The 12,998-nt window shown below is 52.2% G+C and overlaps 4 protein-coding genes across 4 annotated transcripts; 1 reads left to right on the top strand and 3 right to left on the bottom strand.

Annotated features, from left to right (window-relative positions):
• Positions 1-3,365: 3,365 nt before the first annotated feature.
• B0H65DRAFT_549709 (uncharacterized protein) lies at positions 3,366-4,174 on the top strand (the record flags this gene model as incomplete). Its single annotated transcript, XM_062829678.1, has 2 exons — positions 3,366-3,574; positions 4,165-4,174. The coding sequence occupies 2 exons, from the start codon at positions 3,366-3,368 to the stop codon at positions 4,172-4,174; spliced, it is 219 nt and encodes a 72-aa protein (XP_062680297.1).
• Positions 4,175-4,866: 692 nt separating this feature from the next.
• Positions 4,867-7,118, bottom strand: B0H65DRAFT_221208 (D-isomer specific 2-hydroxyacid dehydrogenase). Its single transcript, XM_062822052.1, has 2 exons — positions 5,841-7,118; positions 4,867-5,729 (listed from the first exon to the last, which is right to left on the bottom strand). Exons 1-2 carry the CDS (start codon positions 6,956-6,958, stop codon positions 4,898-4,900), a joined length of 1,950 nt encoding a protein of 649 aa, XP_062680296.1. The 5' UTR covers positions 6,959-7,118; the 3' UTR covers positions 4,867-4,897.
• An 874-nt stretch (positions 7,119-7,992) lies between these two features.
• B0H65DRAFT_429593 (Glyoxalase/Bleomycin resistance protein/Dihydroxybiphenyl dioxygenase) lies at positions 7,993-9,146 on the bottom strand (the record flags this gene model as incomplete). Its single annotated transcript, XM_062824833.1, has 4 exons — positions 7,993-8,168; positions 8,250-8,945; positions 8,996-9,024; positions 9,100-9,146. The coding sequence occupies 4 exons, from the start codon at positions 9,144-9,146 to the stop codon at positions 7,993-7,995; spliced, it is 948 nt and encodes a 315-aa protein (XP_062680295.1).
• Positions 9,147-9,655: 509 nt separating this feature from the next.
• Positions 9,656-12,974, bottom strand: B0H65DRAFT_468442 (uncharacterized protein). The gene is made up of 4 exons (XM_062826961.1): positions 12,292-12,974; positions 12,006-12,232; positions 11,283-11,952; positions 9,656-11,222 (listed from the first exon to the last, which is right to left on the bottom strand). Exons 1-4 carry the CDS (start codon positions 12,555-12,557, stop codon positions 10,037-10,039), a joined length of 2,349 nt encoding a protein of 782 aa, XP_062680294.1. The 5' UTR covers positions 12,558-12,974; the 3' UTR covers positions 9,656-10,036.
• Positions 12,975-12,998: the final 24 nt, after the last annotated feature.

Here is a 12,998-nt window from a genome sequence, read left to right as displayed (position 1 = left end):
ATGTGAACCAAGCTCTCATCAGACATGGCGTTGCACAACCTGAACCAGCATCTACCAGTTTCGGATCCCGGCAGTCGATAATCTTTCTGTGTACCATATCCAATTCCGAAACCTTGACAGGCCCTACCACTACTGTCGCATGTCTCTGTAGGGCAGTGCGGTCTCGAATCTTGATTTGGGAGCAGGGAACCAATCCGATGCAGTGGTACCAGTTACCAAGTGGTGGGCTGGAACCCTGCAGAATGCCCCAATGGTAACACAGCGGAGGTCTCGCCGGTTCGACTCGGTGAGTCCACAGAGGCGGGCTTACACAGATACCCGGCATTTCTCCTCAGATGATGCAAACAGAGATTGAGTGTCGTATTGTTGTTACCCCTGAACGTGGGAAAAGGGGGACGGACCAACCGTCCACGCGGTCCAACGTTCTCTTCAGAGTGCCAGTGCGGCAAGACCGGGATGTCGTCACATTACACTGTGCATATCGATAAGGAAGCCCAACCTCTAAGAGACGTTCGAAAGTCCTGGCGCCAATGACAATGACATTCAATTTCCCAACTTCCAACAGACTTGACTTCATTGCTCACCCACCAGGATTATAGAGTACCAACTCTCGCTCGGTGATGTGCCGCAACGGCAACTCCCGAACGAACCTTGAATTCACGACCTGATTTGCTATTCGGTCTACACTACTTACAGCTCGAGTTCGGTTAGCTGACGACAATCGTCGCACAATTCCACCCCCCCAACCTTCAAGTACACAAGCCATGCACGACATCACATTGTGAAAATGTGAGCCGAGATAAAACTGGATGTTATCTCGAACTACACAAGGATGAAGCACCGAGCCTTTTCATGACCTTTCGCTTAAAGAAGGGCTTGACTGGCTGCCTTGTTAAACGTTCCTCAGGTAGCTAAGGAAACACGCTTACACCGCCGACGCCGCCTGACGAATAGCTTTCTCCTTTCCGAGTTCACAGCCATCATCACAAAGATCATGAAAATCTGGATTGTGGTGGTTGTCCTCAGCCATGTTTGCCACATACAGTCGGGGTCCTATGCGCAGCACCCTTTGTTTCTTCCCCTCCTTGAGCCTCAGCCGGCCACATGCAGCTGACAGCAACAACATCGACCACAACCACAACCCCCAAAACACCACCCCCACCGTCTCATTTCTCAGCTTGGTTGATCAACAGCTTCACAAGATTAGTGGCTAAATATGCCAAACATGCAAGTGCTACTACTCCATGTTACATGAGTTGGGCCATTGTGTGCATGCATACAACGGCTACTGCGGTTCAGGGACAACAGTAAAAGGGTCCGAGACAAAATAGAGCCTAGGATGTCCATGAGACTCGTACTTGTCCCGCGATATCTTGGCCCTATCCGAACCGGTTGGAACATTGTCTAGGAGCCAGAATACATAGTCTAGGCAAGACACTTCGAAGTCGATGTCTCTGAGAGCCTCCGTGTCCCCCATTCTTTGTTTGGTTACCCCTGGCTTCCCCATATTACTAATTGTAACCCACTATATTCCTCGCCAAATCAGGGTTGAAGGACCTCAATCCTACACAACCATATTGCGCCGACTTTGGTTGCGGTTCGGGTTGTTCGTCCACTGCGAGGTTCCATGCTTCGGTGATTCGCCCCCGCTCTGCAGGTTTGCACCTCCTTCCCGATGCCGACAATGAGCTATTGAATGATCAACGAGACGTTAGACTTTGGTGTCGGCTGCTGCCCTCATGCACATTTGGCACCTTCGGGAACGATTACGGTCTGCTTCCGAACGCCTTCATTTCTGACAAAATGACCACTTCTTCAAACCATTGGCCGTTTAACCCAGAAGGAAGCAGTCTGGATGACGACACATACGGTATCACAGGATGAAAAACATCTGATATTCTCTAAACTCAGTTAAGGCTGGGCGAGTCGAGACTCCACCTTCCGCCTCCTCGCTTCCTTGGCGAGGAAAACATCCCCTTCCACGAACAAGAAGAAGAAAGGAAAAAGAAAGTTCACATTTCTCGGCAGTGTGAAACGGAAACTGCCAGACAACTTTTCCATCTATCCCTGTCACGCCTCTCTCCGAGACGTATACACCTGCCTGTAAGCCGGTGTTTTCGACAGTCAAGTCAATACCTCCAACCTCACGACCGAATCCAGTGTCTCACGACAGGACGTTCGTGTTCCCACAGCGAGAAACCAGCTTTACCCTTGCACATCTCAATAAACGTTTAATAAACCCCCGTCCGAGTCAAGACCTTGTTTATTCTATCCTTCCCCTTCCTCCCCTCTCCACTTTCTCCATCCCCAACCTTGTCTGAAAAGGCAAACCATCAAAACTGCCACAGCCTACAACTGCGTGCAGAGCGATGTCTCTTTCTACAACTCCTTGACCGAACGGGTAATTGACGCCGACGAACACTTTGTGCTGTTATCAGACAGTCTGTTCCTCGAGTGGTCAACCGGAGTGTTTTCATCCAGCTGGCACTATCATTCCATCTCCATCGCCTCTATCACCTCAAAGCCAACACGAGAACGGTTTCACACTATTCGCCGTTTCCACGCTTGAACTCAATAATTGCCACTTTACTCGACTTTTGCGGAATTCAACGACGAAAATATCTACGTTTCAGATATCAACCCTGGCTTCAGTACTCTCCTGAGTGGTTTATCAGAACCAGAAGGCGACGTCTGTTCACGGCTGTACGACGAGACTCTCGGCTGGGCTTGCTAGCAAGACATCCGAGTGTTGAACCATTGCCGAAATCAGCGGTTATCCCACGTGTGCTTTCTCCTATCATAACTCAATATTATTCGTAAGTGTGTATTTCATCTTCCACTCAAGTTGACTGTGGAGACACTCTCTCAATGCCCGGTTCATCCCCTTGCTGCACTGATGATGGAGTTTGGACCGAGAAAGAAGCACACATTCATATCACTCACTCAAATGCCTCCTGAATCATGACAAACGCATTCTGCACCCATGACACAGAGGGCAACATGACCACTTGGCCCGAAAAGCCTACATTGTGGAGGGGGACTTGAGAGGGTTCCTGGGGTCTCGACCCATTGAAGGGGTGTGGAAACAAATGTGCCAGGGAACGAAATCCTCCGCTCGATCAACGAACAAACATGGTGCAGAAAAGAGGTCCCATCCATCACCCTCACGTCATCATTACCACCACAGACTCGAACCTCCTACATCACTATTTACACATCCCCTACATAACCCTGAAATCCTCCCGAAGTCCTCACAACCATTCTCACAAAACCAAACTAACTAACCCTCTCCCAGCTTCCAACCATCTCAACACACCACACCACACACCACACACCACAACCACCCCAATTACCAAAAAAAGAAAATGTGCCAACAGTGGTTCTGCCTATACGCCTGCGGGCACAAGGGTTTCTACCGCTACGACCCCTGCCCGGACTTCGGCACCAAGTGCTACGGCGCCGGCGGCGAGCAGTCCCTCTTCAGCGTCACCAACACGTGCGACGATTGCCAGAGTAGGGCGGCGGAACCGAACCCCGATGGACGCAAGGACGATCCGTACCTGAAGGAGAAGAAGTACGTGCCTTGGGTTGTTAATGATGCGGCGGCGGGTGGGCCTGGTGGGGGGGAGGGGAAATAGGGGGGAAGTGAGATGGGGAGGATGAAAAAATTGGGGGGAAGGGCGGGAAGAGGAAACGGGAAAGGGGGAATGAGGACGGGACCTAGTGAACTAGAAATGGGAGTGGGGATGAGAATGGGAATGTATCATACCGGTACGGGGAGGATGCAGCCATGAAGAGATGGATCGATCCCCCACCATGGCTCATGGGCAATGAAGTACCCTTTCCAAGAACAAATACCAAAAACCAAATAAAAACATCCAAAGATATATCTCCAGCCTCCTCACCAATCCTCGATCACGATGAAAAATATACCCATAAATGCTCAGTCACCAAGTAAGCCGGTGGAACGAACCACCACCCTTCCCATCTCCAATTGCAGACATTCCATATGAGAATGGAAGTGTATGCCTCAAATACCGCGTACCCAACTGTGTTTGTATAAACAGTGTCAAGCACCTGTACTCGTCCATTGACCCACGACACTGGGTTGAAATAAAACGGGGGAATGGCAAGCATGGAAGACACGGCTGACGCGCGGGTTAGGATGGCTTAGATGGGGACAGGCAGGCGACCTAGCTATGAAAGTGGTCTGCTGTTTTACAATGCTGTTCCCTTTTTTTTCCAGCTTGAGCTGGAGCGGGGAGAGGACACTCGGGGTCCGGATCAGGTTGGAGATACCGGCAATGAAAAGCAGAGTGAGGAAATGGCGGAACAAAAGAACAGTGGTACTGGCTGGGAAGAAAAGACAGCAGATGGCAATCATGAAACCAGGCGTCAGTTGTCATGAGGTTCAAGTAGGTATGTGTTCCAGGGGCGCGCGCGTATGAGGAAAGAAAAAGTCTTTCGCATGTTCGGCTACCTATGATATCACGGAGGTTGTAGAGAAGTTGAGTCCATCCAGTGTATCGAATTCGTTCTTGTCTCGCAACCTTCTTCATGTCTTCGTGAGATACCATGAACATGCATTCCAGAACTGTACACTGACTTGAAAACGAGCGCTCTACGTAGCATGACGGTTTCAACTTGCCTTTTGTTTTGCTTTGTGACAATACCTCCATGGTTTGTACCAGGGAGACACACACCATATGATCACATTAGGTCATCATCATCGACATCACAACTAAGATTAGCACCAGCTACATAATTGAAGAAAAGCCGAAAAAGAATGAACCCGTCTTCACCATAGCTACCTACCCATCCTCACGAAGTCACTGACCCACCATCACCCCCAAGCCCCACGGCAGCCATACTCCCGTCTCCCTTAAGGTCACACATATCACAATCTAACCAAACTAACATCCAAAATCCCCTCCTGCCCTTCCAACTCCCTCACCACCTCCTCCGTAACATCCCCTTCAACCCCCAAAATCATCAACGCCTCCCTACTATCCTCCTCCCTCTCCTCCACTGTCTCCTCCGTCTCCTCTCCACCCCTAGTTTCCACCGTCCCAACCGGCCTTACTCTTCGCTTAGTCCCACCACCACCACCACCACCACCACTTTGACCACTTAACCCAGCAACCTGCATGAACCGAATATTAATCCCATGCCTCCCCACCACCATGCCCACACCACCAATCTTGCCCGGGCGATCATAGTTCCTCAGCACCAGCAGTGTTCCCTCCGGCTGAAAATTCGCGCCGGCGAACCGGTCCAGTTTAGAAATAAAAATATCTGAGCCGCCACTGGTTACGTGTCCCTCGATAATCTGTTCCTGTTCATGTTCCCGTTCTTGCTCTTCTTCGCTGCAAATTTTGGAGGAGGAGGTAAGTAAACTGCGAAGCGTCACCTGTCCTCCTCCCTCGCCGGAGCCGACGGAAGTAGGGGTGTTGTTATCGTCGCTGTGCACAAACTTCTCATCGATAGCGATTCCTCGCTCGCGGGCGATGAGGGAGGCGTTGACGATGTTGACGTCGCGGCCGGCGTGCGAGGAGATGGATGAAAGGAGACCTTTGATGAGCGCGGCGGTTAGGGGGCGGGTGGAGGGTGGGGGGACGGAGGCGAGGGCGCCGTGGTAGGTTAGTTCGAAACGGCGGCCGCCTAGGCGGTTGGGTTTGGTGCTGGTGCGGGCGAAGTGTTGGGTGTAGAGGGAGCCCATGCGCTCGATGCTGGGGAGCGGTTGGAGGTTCCGTTAGTGATGATCGTGAGAAGTAAAGGATTTGCGAAGATATGGAGGAATACGATTAGAGGGACATGAGGTGGAAAGACTGGACACTCACAGCTTCACAAAAGGCTGCAACCTCCTATACTCCTCCGGCAAAATCAACGGCGCATTCACCGCGGCCGTCGGCATCCCACCCCTCAAAATCTCCAACACCTGCGTACACACATCCACCGACACATTCTCCTGCGCCTCGACCGTGCTCGCTCCCAAATGCGGCGTCGCCACCACCTTCGGATGTCTCGCTAGTCTCGCCGCAGCCGCCATCGACTCTTCTCCTTCCACATCAAACCTCACCGGCTCCTGCGTATAAACATCGATTCCCGCTCCAGCAATCCACCCCTCCTCAAGAGCCTTCAACAACGCCCCCTCATTATACACCCCACCCCTCGCCACATTCAACACCCTCGCCGTCCTCTTCATCAACCTCAACTCCTTCTCCCCCACCATATCCGCCGTACTCGCCAACAACGGCGTATGCACCGTCAAGAAATCTACCACCTTCAACAACTCCTCGAGCCCACCAATAAGCTTCACCCCCGCACCCCTCGCAATCTCCTCACTAGCATACGGATCCAATCCCATCACCCTCATCCCCAATCCTCCAGCACCAGCCATCCTAGCCACTTTCATCCCCACCTTCCCCAACCCAATAATCCCCAACGCCTTCCCGCCCACTTCCACACCCACCAACTTACTCCTCTCCCATTTTCCTTGCTTCATGCCCGCATCAGCCCTGCCAATGTTCCTAGCCGTAGCAAGCAACAACGCAACGGTGTGCTCGGCCGCGGCCGCGATGTTGCCGTGCGGCGAGTTGACGACGATTATCCCGCGCTTGGTGGCGGCTTCGACATCAATGTTGTCGACGCCGACGCCGGCGCGGGCGATGACGCGCAGGTTGGGGGAGATGGCGGGGGATAAGAGGGCGGAGGTGACGTTTGTTTCGGAGCGGATGATTAGGGCGTGATAGGGAAAGAGGAGAGAGGCGAGGGTTGAGGGGGTGGTTTTTGGGTGGTAGGTGACCTCGACCTCGTGGGAAGAGGAGGATCGCAGGAGGGTGAGACCTTCTTCTGAGAGGGGTTCGGGGATGAGGATTTTGAAGGAGGTGGTGGGGGATGGGGATGGGGTGATAGGGGAGGAGGAGGGAGGGGGGGTAATAATGGCCGAGGGCGTCATGGTTGGGTTGGGTGGAAGTGGCAGAGGTATGGTATTGGATGTGATCAGTAATTGGGGTGAGTACTAATCTGAGCAGATGGAACTTGAAGACTGAGAAGAGGTTGAAGTATGGTTGATGACCAGCACTCAATATCTCATGCAGCATAATTCATGAGGGAAAAGAGGGGCTTATAACCTTGAAGCAGCACCATTCTTTGTTGAATTGTTGCTTATAGCACAAGACGTGGTGACCTGTAACACTTGCTTGGCCTTTCACCCCCGCGTCCCAGGATCTCAGCTGGCTTTTGCAATATCACCATATCCCACAACAGGACGTAGTGCTCATCCCGACCAAGGAAGCTCATGTCGTGGACGAGGTGACGTGCAGGAAATGGAGAATACTCGAAGGGCCCCATTCCATACTCTCGGCGTCAAGGCGGAGAGAGCTGGATGGTGGTTTCGGATGTATGCGAGGTGAATTAGTCTGGAAATGAGATTGTCGTGTGACTGCATCTCATCGGATGCCAGTAATGGTAGATAGAAAGTAGTGCGAGGAACACTCCGACTTGTTGGCCAAACAGATGGAGGAAATCTCTGAATAGTCATAACATTGTGTAATCCTATCAATTATCAGCCATTCATCAATAGAGTACGGTAAGTTGGGATAGGATGTTTCGAAGTCCAATAACGAACCCAGCTGACGGGCAGAGGAGGGTAGGGCAAGGCAACTCCCGAAGCTTCGCGGTTGAATTGTGCTGGATGGACCTATGAAGCTTCGAGGCCTCACACCCTCACGATCTCAAACCCCTCATTCCCCCACGTTTGGCTACTGCAGGTTGCTGCACCCGGAGTATGTACGCAGGGCGGGCGTGGGTGGTACATGATGTCGTTTAATGCAAAAGTGAAGAGACATTGGAATCTGAAAGGTAGAAACAGAAGCTATACAGCATTGAATGGGAGACGATAGCTGTCAACAGAGCACAAAGTGTGCTATTGAGGGACCTAGTCGCATTCCACATCTAACCTATAACACCCCCTTAAACATTGTAATCAGCTTAGAAGTTAGACTGGCCAGTGAAGCGCTCGTTCTGGACCAACTCGATCCAGTAGCCATCAGGATCAAGAACGAAAGCAACATTCTTCATGCGACCATCCGTCAGTCTCTTCTTCCAGTTGACGTTCAGACCCTCAAGACGCTCGCAAGCAGCCTCAATGCTGTCAACCGACAGGCCTATTTCAAGTCATCGATCGTTAGCAAACCATATTGTCTTAATCGCTGCTCTCAACGAGCTCAGAAGAGGCTTCCACTTACAGATATGACCAAACCCTTGAGGCTGGTCGTTGCCGTTATGGTACGAAAAGTTCTCATCCTTCTCCGTCCCATAATTCCACGTCAACTCCAACAGCCCCTCGCGATCCGCCTCGTTCCCCTTCGCATCCCCATACCCAAGGAAGTAAAGATTAAACCCAGCCTCTTTCGCCTCATGCGTCCTAACCAACTTCATCCCCAACACGTCCTGATAGAACTTGAGACTCTTCTCCGCATCCTTGACCCTCAACATGGTATGGTTCATCCTATAACTCTTCAAATCCGTCTCCTTCAGTCCCTCCGTCTCCTCCACGGGTTTCCGTCCAATGATCTCCACCCAGTAGCCATCCGGGTCCAGGGCGAACGCAATGTGCTTCATCCGGCCGTCGGTGAGCTTCTTCTGGAACTTGTAACCCGCATCCTCGAGGCGCTGGCAGGCGGCCTGGAGGTTGTCGACACTAATACAGGTGTGGCCGAAGCCGCGGTGCGGTTCGACGTTGCCGTTGTTGACCTTGTAGGAGTCGTCGTTCTCGGTGCCGTAGTTGTGGGTTAGTTCGATAAGGCCTTCGCGGTCCCACAGGTTGGCGCCGCTGGAGACGGCCCCGGGAGCGTCGTAGCCGAGGAAGTAGAGGTCGAATTTGGCTTCGGGGAAGGAGAGTTTTTTGAGGAGGGACATGCCAAGGAACTCGTAGAATTTGACTGTCGTATGTTAATAGCGTGTCGTTGAGGGTAGACGGGCTGTCACGTACCCGACTCCTTAGGGTCCTTGACCCGGATCCTGTTATCTCCAACTCAGTTTACTTGTCCTGCCCTCGTCGTCCAATCTCATCGACTAGCCAGAATCGCAACTTACATGGAGTGGTTGAACTTGTAGTTCTTGACATCGGTAGTAGCCGCCATGTTTGCAAACGATCTCGTGAAAGCTGTTGAATGTTGATGCGCACCAAAGTCAGTCTCATCCACAAGACCACAGTTCATTCCCCGTTTGTTCCGTCACCAACTTGCTGTCTTTCTGTTCTGAAAGGTGACTACTTACCAGGTCTAAACACCGTCGTCTTCTTGTTACTAAACAAAGCACCAGAAAAAAGCTTCAATCTCTGTACCGCACGCGTAGTTGAGTTCATGTCACCACGTAGAAGAGGAGAGGAAGGGAAAATTCGACAAAGTGCGGGGGAGGAAGTGGTGACGTGGTGAGCTTTGGGGCCGAACGGTGAGGGGGCTTCTGCGCAGCTGACAAATAACATGGGATGGAGCTTCGTGTCATCGGAGATAAGGTGTTGACGTCAGAGAAGCTATTCTCCACATCGTTCAGCTTGTGCTACGACGGGACGGAGCTGTCCGGCGGCGGCAGCGATGCCGTGATCCACTTAGTCCGCCGCTTTCCTCATTCACCGATGTGTCAGCAACAGGCCAAAGTAATGATATCGTGTGTACCAATGATGATACTGATGACTATGATCCTAAAATAATAACAATCAGGGCCGACAGCCAGAAATATCCATGCTTCATGCTAAGACTCCATGCCACCGACACCGACAAACAACAAGAAGAAAGAGAAACCAAATCCTCAGTTACTGTACTTCATCAATACAATACAATGCTTCGTTCAGACCGTCATCGCTCTTCTCGTTCGTTTCCTGACCGATTTCGCTAATTCCCTCATTTTCCTATACCCATTGTCCTCGTTTTCCCCAAACATAATTTCCATAAAAACCTTCTTCATCTGTTTCCGTAGGTAGCTCATACTATGCCACACTCTCCGAAGGAATCAGCTCAAGCAGCCCATCGACCTAAGATTTGCCGCCCTTGCGCTTCTTCTTTTTGCTTTTGTGCTTCTTCCCATGACTACTGCTCTGTCCGCCACCGTTGGTCTTGGCAGATTCATCCCCCTTATCTCCCGACTGGTGTCCTTCATCGCCCGTCGTAGGCGACATCAGGCCCTGACTCTCGTCACCTGTCTCCGACCTGGCGGATGGCTGGGCTATCGATAAAGTCACCTTGGTGCCGCGGCCGTGATCGGGGGAGGTTGTCGTGATGGCATATTCCTCCTCGTCGTTGGAGCTGTTGGTCTCCAAAACCACCTTTCTGACACCTCGTGTCTCGATAATGTTCTCCGTTATACTTCCACTGCGAACAATTCCACGCCTAGGGGGCAAGAGGCCGCTGTCGCGCAAGCTGGCGACGCTACTACCGCTCGATCGATGGCCAGACAACCCGCCGGCCGTATCCGTGGCCGCATTTTGCTGCTGCCTCGGGGGCGTCTGCGTTGACTTGTCGACTGTATCCTGGTTGCCGTCCGAGTTGTCCACACTGATAGGTACTGCCGTTATGGCACTCTCTGCTGGAGAGATGAGCTGCGCGGTAGCAGGGCTAACACCACCGTAGCTCTGCGTCAAAGCTTGAATACCGTCCTTTGCGGTTGATTGCTGAGGTCTGAGGAGGCTGGTGGTTTCGTCGTCTTCAAAGGGAGTCTCGGCAACGGCGCTCGAATCGGCAATCGATGCAGCACGTGCTTGAGAAAGATGTCCCGCGATCCCCGGCTTGATCTTCACTGTAGTCGAGCGAGTGTTCTTGGGATTAATAGCCGGGTTGGAGGGTCCTAGGTGTTTCAAGTGCTGCCTCAGTTCTTCGAGATTGGCGCGGACCGGAACCGTAGTGTTCACCATCTGGCCATCGACCCCAGCGGAGCTTCTCCGCATCATGAAAGTAGTCTGCTTGGGATCCCGCTCGTTGATAAGGTGGGCCGCTTCAGAGACAGTGCTGCCCGCACCGGTAAGCGGCTCAACAATCTTTGATGGTGGAATATCAACACCGTTTGTCTTACTCGAACCGGCGACATCATCATGACCCCTGCTCATCGTCTTGCCGATAATATCCTCGGAGGCACGACGTGTAATTCTGGCCTTGGGTGCAGGAGTCAACCGGCGAATGGCCTTGTGGACGTCGATATAAACATCCGATTCGTCAATGATTTCCCTGGAGTGCGGTCAGTAAAATGAACATATGGAAGCAAGCAAAGTTAAAGCCAAGACTTACTCTCCGATCAGTTCCTCGATCACATCCTCAAGGGTGACCACACCAAGGGCGCCGTGATCTTCTCCGGGATATTCCGAAACAAGAACCATGTGGGACTTGCCCTCCTGGAAGAAGTTGACAATGTCTAAACAGCTGGTTTCGGGGCGGGTCTCGGGGAGAGTGGCCAAGGGGAAGTCCTTGACTCTCTTGCAGTCTTCGGGGTCGTAGGTGATCAGAATCTTGACAAGCAGCATGCCGACGAAATTTGTAGGATTGCCGGTTTCATGGATGGGGATTCTCGAGTAGCCGGCTGACAAGATCATATCCATGGTCTTCTCATCCAGAACAGTGTCCTCTGCCATGACAAAAACGTCCTCCATGGGGGTCATGACATTGGCGACCGGCTTTTCCTTCAAGTCGAGTACCGCACTGATGATGGTGACTTCATCCTGGTTGAGACGTTCCGAAACATCGCCGAGGTTCTTGTGTAGAGTGACCAAAGTCTTGAGACCACTCTTCTTGTAGACGGTTCCGTGGTCCTCTCCAAGGAGCTTGTCGAGAAGCTTTGCAATCGGGTAGGAGACGGGGGCAGTCAGGTACATGAGCAAGAGGACGGGCTTGGCCATGTAGCCACCGATCGGCAGGCCGTATCGAACGCATAGCGACTGGGGAATGACCTCACCGAAGATGACTGTAAAGACCATATTAGACGAACGGACTGGATCCATGTGGAATGAAACGTACCAATCAAGACAGTAGAACCGATGACAGCGGCAACACCACCGCCGAGGCAACGGTCCAAAACAACGGGGAGTGTTTCATTGACAATGACATTGGACAATAGCAGGGTAACCAGGACCCAGTGCTTGCCACGCTGTAGTAGATCGTACACTCGTTTCGCGTTCTTTTGTTGTGGTTCGGTCAAGTCTCTGGCGAGTACTTGGAGGTAGATACCATCCTGGCCCATAAGACTAGACGTTCCATGTTAGTACTACTGATAGAAATGAAGGCTCGCTGGAGATAAACATACGCTATCGTCAAGCCGGCAAAGGCTCCTCCGACGAGGACCAAGACAGCTGAGACCACATAGAGGACCCAAAGGCCGGCGCCCTCTTCTGGCTCCTCGGAACGTCCATGTTCAAGAATGCCTAGAGGTATCGGTGCAGCTGTGACGCTTGAAATGCCCATAAACAGGGCGCGAGCAAGGCCTACCGTCAGAGAGCGTGCTGCTAGCAAGCCATTGGAACGGGAGGAGGCACCACGAAAATGTTGTGCCGTTCGGGGGGCTATCGACATAATTTTCGAAAGTTGCCACCAGAGTCGGTTGCGGATGAGCTACGAGACACTCTTGGGTGGATGTAGAGGAGAGGAAGAAGCCGGGTTATTGGAAGTTGGGGCTGTTGGCCGCGAGACTGGGCTTGGCGCGCTTCCGTTTCCTTTTCTCGCTGCAGACAGAAGAGGAAGGACGAAGTGCAGTGCAGTGGTATCGAGCAGGGGCAGTCACAAGCTCTGCAAAAGCTCTGCAAGCGACCGTGGTCCGATTTTTTGCCTTTGCTGATAGGCGCTACGAGTCGTGATATGCGCCGGCCGAGTTGTAGGATCCGGGGCCTGTAAGGTATCCTTGGCGATTCGGAGGAGACAGCGGCGATTTCCGTCTCAGGTTGTTTTAGTCCAAATGGTGGTTGTTTGAGAGACAGTTTGACGAGAACATTGGGCGAAGTCGCAAAGAGAAAAAGC

Source organism: Neurospora tetraspora (assembly GCF_033439725.1).
Source record: "Neurospora tetraspora strain CBS 560.94 chromosome Unknown B0H65scaffold_5, whole genome shotgun sequence".
Taxonomy (NCBI): domain Eukaryota; kingdom Fungi; phylum Ascomycota; class Sordariomycetes; order Sordariales; family Sordariaceae; genus Neurospora; species Neurospora tetraspora.
This window is presented reverse-complemented; position numbering and strand designations above follow the sequence as displayed.